Raw genomic sequence first — 14,770 nt, 5'->3', positions numbered from 1 at the left:
CCCCAAAGTCCAGAGAGGAGGACGGAGTTGCTCAAAGTGACACTGTGCGTTAATAACTCGGCTAGCTCTCTAATTTTTGTCCCTTCTTGCCTCTCAGATCTTTTCTGCAAGCTTAAATTTTTCTTCAGGGACAATATGCTGATATCAAATTTCACTTGTCTGCCTTAACAAGTCTTTATTTTACCCTCTTTTTTTTTTTGAGACAGAGCCTCAAGCGGTCGCCCTGGGTAGAGTGCTGTGGCATCACAGCTCACAGCAACCTCCAACTCCTGGGCTCAAGTGATTCTCCTGCCTCTGCCTCCCAAGTAGCTGGGACTACAGGCGCCCACCACAATGCCTGGCTATTTTTTGGTTGCAGCCGTCGTTGTTTGGCGGGCCCGGGCTGGATTTGAACTTGCCAGCTCAGGTGTATGTGGCTGGCACCTTAGCCACTTGAGCCACAGGCGCCGAGCCATATTTTACCCTCATTTTTGAAAGATTTTTTTTTTCTTTTTTTTAGAGATAGAGTCTCACTTTATCACCTTCGGTAGAGTGCTGTGGTGTCACACAGCTCACAGCAACCTCCAACTCCTGGGCTTAGGCAATTCTCTTGCCTCAGCCTAACGAGTAGCTGGGATTCCAGGCATCCCGCCACAATGCCGGGCTATTTTTTTGTTGCAGTTTGGCCAAGGCCGGATTTGAACCCGCCACCCTTGCTATATGGGGCTGGTGCCCTACTCACTGAGCCACAGGCACTGCCCTTTGAAGGATATGTTTATAAAGAATTCTAGGTTGATGTTAACTTTCAGGCAGTAAATTGAACACATTTCACTGATTTCTCGCTTCCATTGTTTCTGTTGAGAAACTAGCTGTCAATCTAATTGTCCTTTCTTTTAAGGTTGTTTATTTATTTATATGAGACAGAGTCCCGCTGTTGCCCTGGCTGGAGTGCAGTGGCATCTTGATAGCTCACAACAACCTCAAACTTCTGGGCTCAAGTGATCCTCCTCCTTTAGCCTCCCAAGTAGCTGGGACTATAGGCACCCACTACCATGCCCAACTAATATTCCTCTTTTTTGAAGAGACGGGGTGGTCTCACTCTAGCTCAGGCTGGTCTTGAATTTCTGAGCTCAGGGGATCCTCCCACCTCGGCTTCCCAGACAGCTAGAATTACAGGCATGAACCACCATGCCCAGCCTTTGTCTTTTTTTTCTGTGGCTACTTTTAAGGTCTTTTGTTTTTGGTGTAGTAGAATGGTCGCATTTCTTTTTATTTTGCCATTTGGGATTTACTGGCCTGCAATCTGTGGATCACAGTATTTCATCAATTCTGGGAAGTTCTCAGTTTTATATCTTCATATATTGCCTCTCATTCTCTTCCTCATCTCTTTCTGGAACTTCAAATAGATTAGTGGTTCCCAGTCTTTTTGGCGCCAGGAACCAGTTTCATGGAAGACAATTTTTCCACAGGGGTGGAGGAGGGAGCTCAGGTGGTGATGTGAGCAATGGGGAGTGGCTGGCATTAAGTAGAGAAGAAGCTGCTTCACGATCACCTGTTGCTCACCTCCGGCTATGCTGTCTGGGTTCCTAAGTTTCATGGAAGACAATTTTTCCATGTACTGGGGGAACAGGAGGAGATGGAGCTCTGTAGCCCAAGCACTGCAGATAGGTATCAAGGGTTGGGGACAGCAGAAATAGATGATTATTAGATCTTTTCACTCTGCCCTTCAAGTATCTTAATATCTCTTTCACTGTTTTCATAGTTCTCTTTCTCTCCTCAGTTGTTTTAAACTCTTCTCTATTATTAAACATTTGGTATAAGGTTTACTATATACAGTAGAACCCGTGTAAGTTGACCAGCCAAGGACTGTAACAATCTGGTCAATATACGGAGTGGTCAATAACTGACTAGGCCTACTATACTGATAAGAACATGTGGTGCATGTCTGGTCTTTAAAAATTAGGTTAAGGAGGCGGTCAATGTAGAGAGGTGGTCACCTATGGAAGTTCCACTGTATTTTAATTCTGGGGGTTCTATTTGGTTACTTTCCAAATTTTTCCTTACTCATTTTTAAACATTTCTTATTTATTAGAACATATTGAGCAAAACGATTTTTCTTTCTTTCTGTTTTTTTTTTTTGAGACAGAGTCTCACTTTGTTGCCCTGGGTAGAGTGCTGTGGTGTCGTAGTTCACAGCAACCTCAAACTCTTTGGGCTTAAATTATCCTCTTTGTCTTAGCCTCCCAAGTAGCTGGCGCCTGCCACAACACTGGGCTATTTTTAGCTATGGGGTCTTGCTCTTGCTCAGGCTGGTCTTGAACTCCTAAGCTCAAGCAAACCACACACTTTGGCCTCCCAGAGTGCTAGGATTACAGGCATGAGTGTTTTATATTGTTTCTGATCATCCCAGTATCCGACAATTTTCTTGATCTAGTTTTACCTGCTTCTTGTTCTATCAGCTGGCTCTTGCTCACAGTGCCTTGCTTCCTTACACATTCAGTGGTTTTTTACTGCATTGCTCATCTTCCTTAGAATACTTATGTAAGCAAATTCAATGAAGCCTGGAAGTGGGTTTCTGGAGAAAGGACCTGCACCTGATTCTCTTGGTGCCTGGAGTCACTACCAGCTGGGAACCACTTTCAGCCGAACTTTTCAACTTTGGCTTGAGGATTTTTGAACCATCCCTGCGTAAGAATTTGATTTGGAAACCTGAGTTTAATCTCTGAGAAAACTTCCCTTTCACCCACCATCTTTTGTTCAGGTTCCAATCAGACAGTTTACCTTACAATTCTGGGGGGGTGGGTTATAGATGGTGTGGTTTATTTCTTATTCACCTTGAGTGCCCTTTGTAGGGAAGGCGCAGTACTCTTGTTAGACTAACTTCCCTGGGTCCAGCCATGAAAAGATTTGAAAACCTTATCAATTTAATTTTGCCCTCCAGGCAAAGCTGCCTTCAGTGTTCTGCTGACGGCCCTGGGCTTGCTCCTTCACTCATTTGCCACCTGGTTACTCACTTGTCTCCTCTTTCATGTGGGATCATATACCAGCCACAGAAACTGTTCTTATATTTTATATGGCATTGGGTTTTCAGAGGAACGATTGGATAGGCACCTGGCATACTAGGTTGTTAGAACTGGGCCCCATCTGTACCTAAATGCTCCCTCGTTCTCAGGACCCCCAGTCTCAGTGTCTGCTGCCCATGTCAATGGCCACAGTCATACCAGCTGCAGCCTTGTCAGGGTAGCCACTTACCCCTGGACGCGGACGGTGTGAGAGTGCTCAGTGCCACAACCCGGCAGGCCATGAGGAGGGTCAATGGAGACTGAGAGGCCACGCTTGCCATGAGATGAGGCTGGGATGGAAACTAGGGTGACTGTGTGGGGCAGGTGGGAGCCAGGGGAGTCAGGCAGGATCTGCTCGATGACAGGGGTCACCACAGTTTGGTAGTAGCAGTGTCCACTGCAAGAGCAGCCAGCGGTAGGGACCCAAAGAGTGGGAAGAAAAGAGTGTCAAGACAGTCACCTGCATCAGCACTCCCCACAGCCCCTGTCCTGGGCTCTTTACTTTTCCTTTCCCCCTCACCTGGGAGGACTGGGAGCAGGACCTGAGCCTGCACTCCTAGCCCTTGCCCTTCTGAGTCATTCTGCGTTTGTCTACTCTCTGCGAGGCTGTGAGATGGCCAAGACAGGCCTGGGGATAAATCTAGTTTAGGAGGAAGTCATTAAAAGCCCATCTGGGATCAAGCCATACTGTCCTCTAATCCAGCTTTGGCAGTGTTATATAAGAAAGAATTCATCTGGTCTTTGTCCCCGGCTCCTGGGAGAGACTATGCTCTTAGAATAGGAATATCTCTGTTATTCATGAGCCCCTGGGACTACCTGAGTTTATGCTAATGAGAAGACTCAGATGGGCATCCCCATCCCACCACAAAGACCTACCATGTGATTATAGGGTTGGGACTCTCAGTCTGCCTTACCTCTAGGCTAGGGAGTGGGGCTAAAGACAAAGTTCAATTATGTGGCCAATGAGTCAATCAATCATGATTATATAGTGAAACCCCAGTAAAAACTCTGGATGCCAGACTCAGTGAAGCCTCTTGCTTGGTGTATAGGCTGATATGCCAGGGGAAGGAAGGGACATGTCTCTTGGTCTTGAGCTGTATCCTTCACAGTAAAATTGTGATCCTAAGTATAGGCTTTCCTGAGTTCTGGGAGCCTGTTAGCAAATTATCAAATTTGAAATTCCTGAATTTATAGTCAGTTGGTCAGAAGTGCAAATGGCCCGAGGGAACTGGCATCTGAAGTGAGGATTGTCTTTTTTTTTTTTGAGACAAAGTCTTACTTTGTTGCCCTCGGTAGAGTGCTGTGACGTACCAGCTCATGGCAATCTCTTGGGCTTAAGGGATTCTTGCCTCAGCCTCTCAAACAGCTGGGACTACAGGCACCTGCCACAGTGCCCGGCTATTTTTTTGTTGTAGTTGTCACTGTTGTTTAGCAGACCCAGGCCAGGTTCGAACCTGCCAGACCCAGTGTATGTGGCTGGTGCCCTAACCACTGAGTTAGGGCGCTGAGCCAGGACAGTCTTGATAGGGACATTGCCCTCAGTCTGTGTGGTCTGGTCTGCACTAGCTGTGGTTAGTGTCAGAACTGCACTACAGTTATGTATCAGCAAGAAAGCTGATGTTTGAGGCTGTCTTAGTATGACTCTGTGTCTTCTTTCTCAATCATTTCCACACCACCAAGGGGCAGAGAGCTGTGAACATCTGTCACCTCAAACCTCACAACATGGAAAGCGCAAAGGACACAGTGCCCTTGCAGACCTGTGATACAGATAGGCCCCTGGGCTTGGGGAGAGGCCAAGGCACTCACCAGTACAGCTTGGAGTGCTCCACCAGCGTGTAGGTGTCCCCGTCACCGATGAAGGTCCCGCATGTGAGGCAGATGAAGCACTCAGGGTGGTACTTCAGCTCCCCAGCCACCTGGGTAGGCCAGGGAAATGAGGACAACCCAGCTCGACAGCCACTTCAGCTCCCATAGCTCCTCAACCCCCCACCTCTGCCCAGGATGGTAGCCCTGAACAAACTTTGGGGACCTGGCTGGCTAGCTGCTGAGCTCCTAGACAGAGCTGGCTCCACAGATAGGGAACTGAGGGGTGCACACAGACAATCCAGTACAGAAAGTATGAGAAAATAACAGGATCAGCCAAAATGTGACCACAAGAGATGACAGGACAGAGACCTGGAGTATGATGCCGTGAGGACACACACATACACCCACCCAAGGGGAAGGGGTGCTTACCATGACCAGCCCCTTGGTGATGTGCTCCGAGCACCCATGGCAGGACTCGCCATAGCGGGCCCAGTAGTCCTTCTTGCAGAAGAGCTGCCCATCTTTCTCATAGTACTGGTGCGAGAGAGAGGCGCTGCATTCACAACACCTGGTGGAGAGGGGTGGGGGCTTAACCCTGCCCACTGCCCCCTCTCCCACACCTAGGCCTCGTCCTAGTCTATGGGTGCCTTTCTAAGAACTAGAAAAAGGTGTGCCCCCTGGGCAGAAACAACCTGCGCTGGGGCACTGGGATAGCAAGTAGAGCGAGGGATGGATTCAGACCCCCTGGCTAATCAGCCAGTGTCTCGGAAGCAGTGCACAGACTGCACAACCACCCACAGTGGCCTACACCTAGAGCATCTGGCCCACCTTTTAGCCTGTGGGTGAGGGTTACTTCTCATCTGAGATTCTGTCACTTGTCATGCATGGATGATGGTCAAGAGGGAGCAGGCAACTTGCTCTTGGACATCAGCCAGGTAGAGGGAGGAAGAGAAGCTGGGAGCCCAGGGTTCAGGTGGTGGGACGGGCATGACTCTTCTGAGTCTTATCACCTCCCCCTGCACCTCTTCCCCAGCAGTGAGAGGCAGCTCAGGCCTGGAGGCACTGTGAATCATCGGGTTTTCTCCGTTGAACCTACTTAATCCTAAGAGGCCACCAAGAGGTAGGCATAGCTATCCTCATGTTAGATATGTGGCAAATGAGCCTCGGAGGGTCTATATTGTCCAAGGTCCCACAGATGGGAGCTAGGCCCTGTTCCTAGATACGATGTTCAGCTTGGTACCGACCAGTCAGATGGCAGTCAGGACAAAAGATCTTCTGGTGTCCTAGGTCCCAGCAGCCCGACAGGTACTGCCAGTGACCAAGAGGTTCAGGGGACAGCTCAGCATACCTCCCTATCACTGGCCCCCCCTTTCAATCACCAGAGCATTAGAACCCACCTTCCCTCAGAAAAAGCAGGATAGAACAGCATGACCAGCTATGAAAGTTCGCCTGGCCAGGGTCCTCTGCCCTACTACTAGAGGCTACCAGGGAGGCCTGGCTGGTGGGGCCCCTGAAGGGCAGATGGGGAGAAATGATATACGGGCCTCTAAGTGTCACACATGCTTGGCTTCTTCCCACTCAAGCATCCTAGTGTAATGGAGACCGGCAGGCCAATCCAGCGAGGAAGAGCAAAGGCAAAAATGTGGGCCCCCAGTGATCCTGCAGGGACATTAGCTCCACTGGGTCTGGAGCCCTTAACCAGGGTCCTATGCATGGGAATGGCATGTCTGGCCACAGTATAGATCCATGCAGAAAATAGGCTAGGGGATCTGCCCAGCTCTGCTGCTGTTAGGGTGCTCTTGGTCACAGGCATAGGAGGGCCCAGGCTCCTTAGGGCCACCTATAGGGTCATAATCCATAAGAGGTGTGGACTGGAGAGCCTGGGACCTGGGCAAGATAGCCCTTCCCCCAGGCTGCCAGAGAACCCTCTACCACACTGGGGCCTGGACGAAGCAACAATCATGGACCACTTGCCAATCTACTGGAACTAGGTGCTGGGGGTAAGGGTAGGGGAAGGCAGCAGAGCTGGAGGGACACTGTCCCTTTAAGATGATCCAGTTCCCCTTTGTCTGGGGGGTTTGGGGGAGGGGCTGGGGACGGGAGAAGCACTAAAGCACAGGGGTGGGGGTGTAACCAGGAAAGGGGGGGCTTGGCCTGTAGTGGGGGATGGGCAGGCTTTGCTGGTGGATGATGACATGGCCATGGACAAGGGGCAGGGAGATCCCCTGCAGGCTGGGAGGATGGGCTATGCCTCCCCGAGGGCTCAAACCTAACAGGACAGTGGACCAGGGACATGGTGTTCTGCCCTCCCACCAATCACACACAGGAGTGTCCCCCTCAGTCCTGGCTACCAGGCTACAGGAATCAGAGTTCTGCCTGCTCCTCTGGTGGGGGGCTGATGGCTTGGGAGCAGCAGCTGTCCCCTCCTTTAGAGGGAATGGTCTTCTGCTGTCTGGAACCTCCCACTCCTCCGTCTTTACTCCCCCAGTCACAACACTCATTGCTCACTTACAAACACTCATCACTGCTGCGACCCAGTGATGACTCACCCAAGGGCTCCCCTCTTGGTCACCACTTCCTTGAAGCCTTTAGCACCCTCCTTTGTCTGCCCACCAGTCTCTGCCAGTAGCCTGCCAGCTCTCTGAGGTCTCAGGTGGGGTCTCCACACTGCCTATCCCAGAAGAGAACACAGCAGTCCCCGAAGGACAGGCCTGTACTGTGTACTCAACATTCTCAGCTGCCCTAGGCTCACACAGTGGCTCTGTGGCTGGCACTCAGGGCCGCACTGGACCTTTGCTGATAGAAGGCACTGACCAGTCCAGCCCCCCCACCCCCCGCCCCCTGCAGTCCCACATCCCTTTAGGAACTGGAGGAGCCAGGTGGGGGTGGGACAGGCCTGGCTCTCTGGGGTGCCTGACACAGACCACCTGTCCCATGAAGGATGCAACAAGAGGCATACAAGCTATAGTGGCTGTGTGGAGCTGCCCCAGGGCCAGCCAGAGAGGAACCCCAGGGAGAGAGCTGTTCTCTGGCCCCACTACAGGATACCCCTCCTCGAGAGAGGGGAAGACAAAGCCAGGAGAAGAGAGGGGGAAGGCACCGGGGAGGGCACAAAGGGGCACGTGCTACAGAAGGCTGGCTGGGCTGGGAATCAGTGTGCCCCCTGCCCAGGGCCACATCCTTAGACACCAGGGTAAAGAAAGAGCAGCTGGAGGATCAGACTCATGAGAGAATCTACCAGATGGGCTAGAAGCTTCAGCAGGGGCCCACTTACCCTACCGCCACCAACAGTGATGGAGAGTTTCAGTTCTGCCCCACAGTGGCCTCCAGCCTCAGGCCTCACACCAGGGGCCCTGCCTGAGGACTGAGGCTGGTGGGGAGGGGACTTTCCACTTACTTAGCCCCTCTGAGGAAGCGCCTTCTTTGCAGGGCTGAGGACAGCAGCATCCTTCGCAGCTAGGTCAGGGGGCTCTGGAGGCCTACAGGAGCGCAGGGGTGGCTGGGCCAGCCGCTTCCCCATCCTACTCCAGGGTCTCAGGATTGGAGACTGCAGAGGGTGGGGCCAGTGTGGCCACACCGCAGGGGAGGAGGATGCAGCCATGTGGGGGTGACAGGACTTGGTCTGAGACTGCAACAGGAAGCAGCTGAAGCACCTTCTGCTTGGGCTTTGGTGCAGACGGGGAGGGAGGGATCTAAATCTGACCCTAGGCAGGGAGGTTGTGGTGGCCTTCTGTGCTTGCACACACAGCCCTCAGCCCTGCACACCCAGGGAAAGGTATGCTGCCTGCACCTCTGCCTCTTCCTTGACAAAGGCACTGAGTGCTGGGCCCCTCTGGGGACAGGGACAAATTTAAAAGCAGCTGCCTCTGCCAGTGCTGTCTCCAAAGGGACAGAGGTCGACTTTCCATGGACAGTTTGTTGTCCTCACCTACAAGGTCCTCAGAAGAAAGGAAGGTGCATCCTTGCCCAGGCTTAGACCTGACCAGCTACACACTCAGGCCTCCTCACCCAGGGCCAGCCCACCCAGCCTCTGGGGAGATGCAACTGCGGCTATAGAGGCCTCTGAGGAGGGACCTTTCAAAGGCAGCAGCTGGGTGGAAGGCAAGCCACACTCTGGGGCTGGCCATCATTTTCTAGGAGGTGGGGCCCACAGGGTGCGTTGTTGGAACAGAGAAGGAGGCATGCTCTGGGGTTAAAACCCCCAGTGCTAATGCATCCATGGCCTGCAGTGAGCACCCCACTACACAGAAGGTGGTGATATTCTTCTCCAGGAAGCACCTGCTCCTGGCTTAGTGCTCCTACAACCTCACAGGCCACCTGTCACAGCACCTATAGCCTTTCCTATCCCACCAGCCTAGGACATCCTCAAGGGCCGGGGCTTTGGGACAGATACAGTGCTCAGGTACTCAGATTATGAGATGCAAAGCACAGCTAAAGGCACCTTCCACAGGGGCCACAAGGCTCCTGGCCTGGGGGACTATACTCCGCACACTGGCCCCCTCACTGTTTCAGGTGTGCCAAGCACATGCCCACCCCAGGGCCCTTGCATGTGCTCCTCCCAGATCCTCTAAAGTTCGCTCCTTTTGATTCTCCATTCAAACATCACCTCCTCAGAGTGCTATCTACCCAGCCCTGCCAATGTATTTCTTTATTGGCTATCTTGCCTACTAAAAGGCAGGGACCCTGTTTGTTTTGAATCTGACCCTAGGCAGGGAGGCTGTCCAGCCTTCTGAGCTTGCACACATGGGGGCAAGACCAAGCTGTGACTACACTACAGGCTCTGAAGCCAGGCTGCCTGGGTTCCAGTCCTCACATTACTCCCCACTTGCAGTGGGACTAGTGGCAAGTGACTGAATTTGGCACCTTGGTTTCCTCATCGGTAAAATCGCTTTAATAAATAGCAGCCCCACTTCATGGGTTGTTGTGCGGAGTAGGTGCTCTATAATTATTTGTGACTGACTCAGGGACCCTAGGAGACGCAAGTGGGAAGAGCAGACACAGGTGCCCCTCCCCTTACCTGGGGCACAGGAACAGCTGGAGGTTGCAGGCCCCTTGTAGCCTTGACACATCCCCCTACTTGAGCACCTTCAGAGGGGTTGGGGCCCTGGAACTAGGGTCTCTGTACCATCAAGTTAGGTCTGACCTGGGCCCAAGGCCTCGGAGCCCGGGGGCTAGTGTGGGCTTGTGCCAAGGTTCCTGGAAGGAAACCGAGCAGAATCTAGTGCCCTGGGCATCCCAACGAGAGGCAGCCTGGCCGTTGGTCAGCCATGTGCCCAGGCAATCTGTGAGCCCTGAGCTGCTTTCCCAACTGCCAAGGGGTGAGAACCTGCCTTGGGGGTTGTTGGGAGAACTGCACACCTTGGGTCCAGGAAAACTTGGGGAAGCTGTGGCTTTGTGGGATATTTCCTTGTGTCCCACCACACCAAGGACAGCCCAAACATACCTTCTCCTTCCTGCTCCTACCTGGGGCCTCAGGTGATGCAGGGCAGGCCATTCCATGGCTAGATACATGTCCTCCCTCACTTTTCCTTCTGTGGCTTCTGTGGCTGCACTCCTGGTCCCTCACCCATCTTACAAGACATCATTTCCCTCCCCATCCCAAGCACAGGGGCCTACAAAGTTCATTCCTTTATTCTTCTGTGCCCTTGTTACACATCCCATCTACCGCCTCGGCACCAGCTCTGAGGGGGCCATTCTCTCTGGCCTTCCTTCCTCCAACTGGACTCAGACCCTGTTGGCCAGCTCAGGGCATCACAATCTGGATAGCACACAATCCCTCTGACTCAACATGGGTGGGCATGTCTCTTTTCCAGCCTGACTTGACTCCACCAGTCAATGGACCCTTCCCAGTGCTCAGGTTAGAGAACCAGACTGGGGGCGTGCACCCTGCTATGCGCCAGCTCCCACCCTGCTTTCCAAAGCTCCTCACCTCTTCCACTTTGTAGTGATCTGGAGGGAGAAGGCCAGTCTGAGTCTCAGCTCTAACCACTGCAATCTTCAGCAAGGCAAGATACCTGACTTCTCTGCATTTGGGTATGGTGAAGGCTCAATGAACTGACATTAACAGTAATTGATAAATGGTGCCAGTGTGGCTGAAACTGTCCCTTCTGCATCTGAAATTCATCTCAGTCACTTTCCCAGGTCAGACATTATAGGCTTTGATTCCTGAGCTATTATGACAGTCCTTTCCCCGCTAGGTTACCACCATCCACTCACTGGGATGGCATTCTTCAGCACATTTGCTCCAGTCCCGCCCCTGCTTCCTGCTGGCTCCCTACCGTCTTCAGAAGGTTTTTATGTTGGCACAGGCCCCTTTGCAAATCAAGCTCAACATCAGCTCCTCATTGCATTCCTTGACTCACTCTGTTCCCACCTAATGAGTTATTTCTGTTCCCTCAAGAGTCTGCACTATCTCCCCTCTCTATGCAGTGGTTTTCTCTGCCTGTCAAAAGCTCTCTCTCCCTAAAGGCCTCCTTCTGAGTACCTGATATGAAACCCCAACTCGTATTGGCCTGCCTCTCTTCTGGCCTCACCAGCTAGTGTGGGCACTGAGCATTCATTTCATTCACTGGCTGTGTGACTTTTATCAAAAATATTAACCTCTCTGTGCCCTAATTTTCTTTCTGATAGAGACAACATGATTGTCTAACTATGCCAAGTGCTCAGAACAGTGGTTGTTCTTTACTAAATGTTAGAAAATGTTAGACATTATTCCTCAAAAAAGCCAAACCCTGTTAGAACCCTAAAATAACCCCCCACCATGCCAAAGCACTTCACCTTCCCTCCTTGATGGTGCTTTTCTCCCCCAACATCGCTGGTAGCCAACAGTGCCTATAATTTCTTCCCACCGCACTTCTCTACTCAGGAAATCTCACATCCTTTGAGATCCCTGCTCTGGTCCTATAGCCAACTCCAAGGCTATCCTCTGCACCTGGCTTCTCAGGATGGTTCTATTGGGTGACTGGGCCACCTTTGGGTTCCATGAGCTCTTCGTCCTTGGCCACAGTTCTGACTCCACGTTTCTCCCATATGTGAGTGGGATGTGTGTGTCGGGAGGCTGGGCTAGTCCTACTGGGCTGTACATCTTCATAACTAGCCTGAGGGCCACTGAAGGTGGCTCAGTTTCCTTAAGGCCTGTTCTGTCCCTCTCCTCCAGCAGGGAACACTTCCCCTCACCTCCTCCTCCTGCTTAGGCACACTGCAGCAGGCCTTGGTAATACTAGATGAAATGTAGGGGTCTCCCATTTTTTCCTTAGAGGTCTAAAATAACAAAACAAGGAAGCTGTTAGGAACCTCTTATTTTACAGATGGGGAAAGTGAGGCAGGGGCTCACTGGAAATCACAACCAGGGACAGCAGCAGGAGGATTATCCAGATCTCCCAGATTCTTTGCCCAGTCTGTCTTCTCTGGCAGGCCATGGTACCCCACAACGCAACCTACCTGAAGCAGTCCGCGTGCCAGTCAGCACTCAGGGCCTGGAGGTACTGGCCATCATAGATCCTCTGGCCACAGCGTGCACACACAGGCAACTCACTTCCTGCAGTGGTGGAAAGGGAGCCAGGAACCATCCTTAGGATCTGCAGCATGTGTGGGCCCTGCTGACCCATATGCACCTGTATAAATCCTTGTGTGTGCGCACACATGCGGCACCCACTGAGGAGTCACTGCCAAAGCAGGAGAAAGGACGTTGGCCTGAGAGTCTTGTTGAGATACTGCCTAAGTTACCAATCCTCTCTGGGCCTTGGTTTCCCTTTCTGTAAACTGAGAAGGAGGATCAGATGACCCCCCCTCCAATAATAGCATTCTTTACCTCGGGGTCTGGCAAGGTCAATGGGGAGAAAACAAACAATGGATTTAGAAATAAGGCAGTGGGTTACACTCTTGTCATAGTCCCCTTTCCTTCCCTTTCTGCCCAGGAAGAAGTACTAAGAGGGCCCTTCAAAAGGCAGGGACTGGGATGATACATACTGGGTTGAAGTCCCCTGGGAGGGTAAGGGCAGGAAGCCCAGAGGAGCTGGCTCTTACTGACCCTTGGCTGTGCCCTGGCTTGATGAGGGCAGGGGCTGCAGAAACAGGCACTCCCAGACACCTGCCCCAGCGAGGCCTGGCACCTCCTCAAACGGGCCACTAGGCATGCTTAGTCATCCCTGGGGGCCTGGCACCCTTGGAGGGATAGGCCCTGTAAGATGCCCCAGGCCTGGTCCTCCCCACTGTACAGATGGGGAGACTGAGCTTCAGAGAGGGCAAGGCTTGCCTGGTCACACAACTAGGTTCCAAGGTCACGATGGCCTGCCCCTCTGTGAACCCAGGGACCTAAGGCAGGGGTAATGGGGAGGTGGGCCCTTGTCCCCAGCAGGTTTTCTTGGGCCTAGGGAAGGCTGGTGGTAGTGGGGGGGCAGGCAGGGCTATCAAAGTAAGGACCTGTGTTGGGACCAGGAGGGCCCATGTGATGGATCTACAAAGGAAACCCAAGGAAGGAGACACTAGACCCTGTCCTGGGAGAAGGGTCTTGGAGAAGTCTTGGGAGTCTTTGAAGGTTACCTGCCGTGCAGCCCTAACCCTTGGGTGCCAGTGAGGGGGAAGGGGCTAAGAAGCTAGCATAACAGTCATCCTCCCAGTCAGGACTGCACCAGGTTCAGTGCAGGCAGAAGTGGAGGACAGAGGGTCCCACAGTATACTGCCTCCAGTTCCCGGGACGCATATCTTATTTGGCCTGTCTGGTTCCCAGGCACCAGTAGCGGGGGCTAATAACCAGGCTCCCAACTGTACAGACAGGGAAACTGAGGGTTAGTGCCTGGCTCAAGGTCAAGAACAGGGCAGGTGCGGGGCGGTGACTCAGATCCAGGGCTTCAGCTTTCCCAGCCACTCTTTCTTCTCAGGCGTGTTAGAGACTGGATAAAGGGTGGCCCCAGGGTGAGGCCCGGGTGGACAGAGCACGCGGATGGAGATCGGAGCTGGACAGGCAGTGCCTGGAATCCCTCCAGGTGTCCGGCAGTCGGGAGTTGGGGGCAGGAGGGGATGAAAAGGACGATCGGCCCTCAGCCGGCAGGAGGGCAGCGAGCAGCTCACCCAGGGGCTGGGGGGGAAACCGGGTGGGAGGATGTCAGGGAGGGGCCTGCGGGCTTCATTAGGACGAGCTCATCCCCGAGGCGGCAGGGGCGCGGCCTCGCGGCAGACCCGGCCTCCGCGGCGGCCCGGCCCCCTCCCGTGCCCTTAGCTCCCCCTGCGGCGGCGCCCTCGCCCGCCCGCCCGCCGTCGCGCCAGCCCGCGCCCCGCGCACCTTCCTCTCCCATACGTTCTTCCCTCCAGGTGCAACAAAGTAGCGTCAACCTCATGCACTCGGTGGGGGGCGGGGCCCGGCGGGGCTGGGGCTGGGGGTGGCCGGGCCCGCTAGCTGGCCCGCCGCCGCCGCCGGCCCTGGGAGGCGGGGGCGGAGAGCGCGGGCCGGCCGGGGCCGGGAGCGCTTCTCAGATACCGGCTGGGGCTCCAGCTCACGCCGCAGCGGCCTGAGGAGCGAACGGAGGGGCGGGCCGAGGCGGGGCTTAGGAGCTGCGGCATGGGGGCGGGGCGCGGGCGGCGGGAACTGCCCTGCGCGGCTCCGCCCCCGCACTAGGCCCCGCCCCTCGAGGCCGCCGGGGACGCCACGAGCCTGCGCGCCCCGCCCCGCTCCGCCTCTTCCCCTCCCCACCACTCCCCCTACCCTCCGCACCACGCCCCTTCCCTCCGCACCCTGCTCCCTCCCGGTCCCTCCCTCTACCCCTTTCATTCATTTTTCCTGGAGCTACTGCACTCGGCGTCGTGAGGCAAGACTGAGCTCCCAAGCTGGTTCTGTTCTCTGCTGGGATAGCCCAGGGGCATGTGGACGTCCAAAGAAGGGGCCTCTGTTTCCCCGCGGTAGTCCCTCCGACCCAAGCCATCTGGTG

The 14,770-nt window shown here is 53.9% G+C and overlaps 1 protein-coding gene across 3 annotated transcripts in view; it reads right to left on the bottom strand.

The window, feature by feature from the left end:
• The window catches only part of LIMK1 (LIM domain kinase 1), a 30,730-nt gene extending 16,365 nt beyond the window's left edge, over positions 1–14,365 (bottom strand). Inside the window, exons 1-5 of one of the 3 annotated variants that reach the window (XM_053557066.1) lie at positions 14,128–14,365; positions 12,288–12,384; positions 5,277–5,415; positions 4,848–4,957; positions 3,232–3,438 (exon numbers count right to left, since the gene is read on the bottom strand). In XM_053557066.1, coding sequence (XP_053413041.1) covers positions 3,232–3,438; positions 4,848–4,957; positions 5,277–5,415; positions 12,288–12,384; positions 14,128–14,182 — 608 coding nt within the window. In that variant the 5' untranslated portion in view covers positions 14,183–14,365. Of the gene's footprint in view, positions 1–3,231; positions 3,439–4,847; positions 4,958–5,276; positions 5,416–8,244; positions 10,462–12,287; positions 12,385–13,388; positions 13,917–14,127 lie in introns of those variants that run through there. The other 2 variants (XM_053557068.1, XM_053557067.1) reach the window with 2 other exon arrangements.
• Between the last annotated feature and the right edge of the window lie 405 nt (positions 14,366–14,770).

This window comes from Nycticebus coucang, chromosome 12 (genome assembly GCF_027406575.1).
Source record: "Nycticebus coucang isolate mNycCou1 chromosome 12, mNycCou1.pri, whole genome shotgun sequence".
NCBI classification, from domain to species: domain Eukaryota; kingdom Metazoa; phylum Chordata; class Mammalia; order Primates; family Lorisidae; genus Nycticebus; species Nycticebus coucang.
Note: the sequence above shows the minus strand (reverse complement) of the source record. Positions and strands in the feature narration are given on the sequence as shown.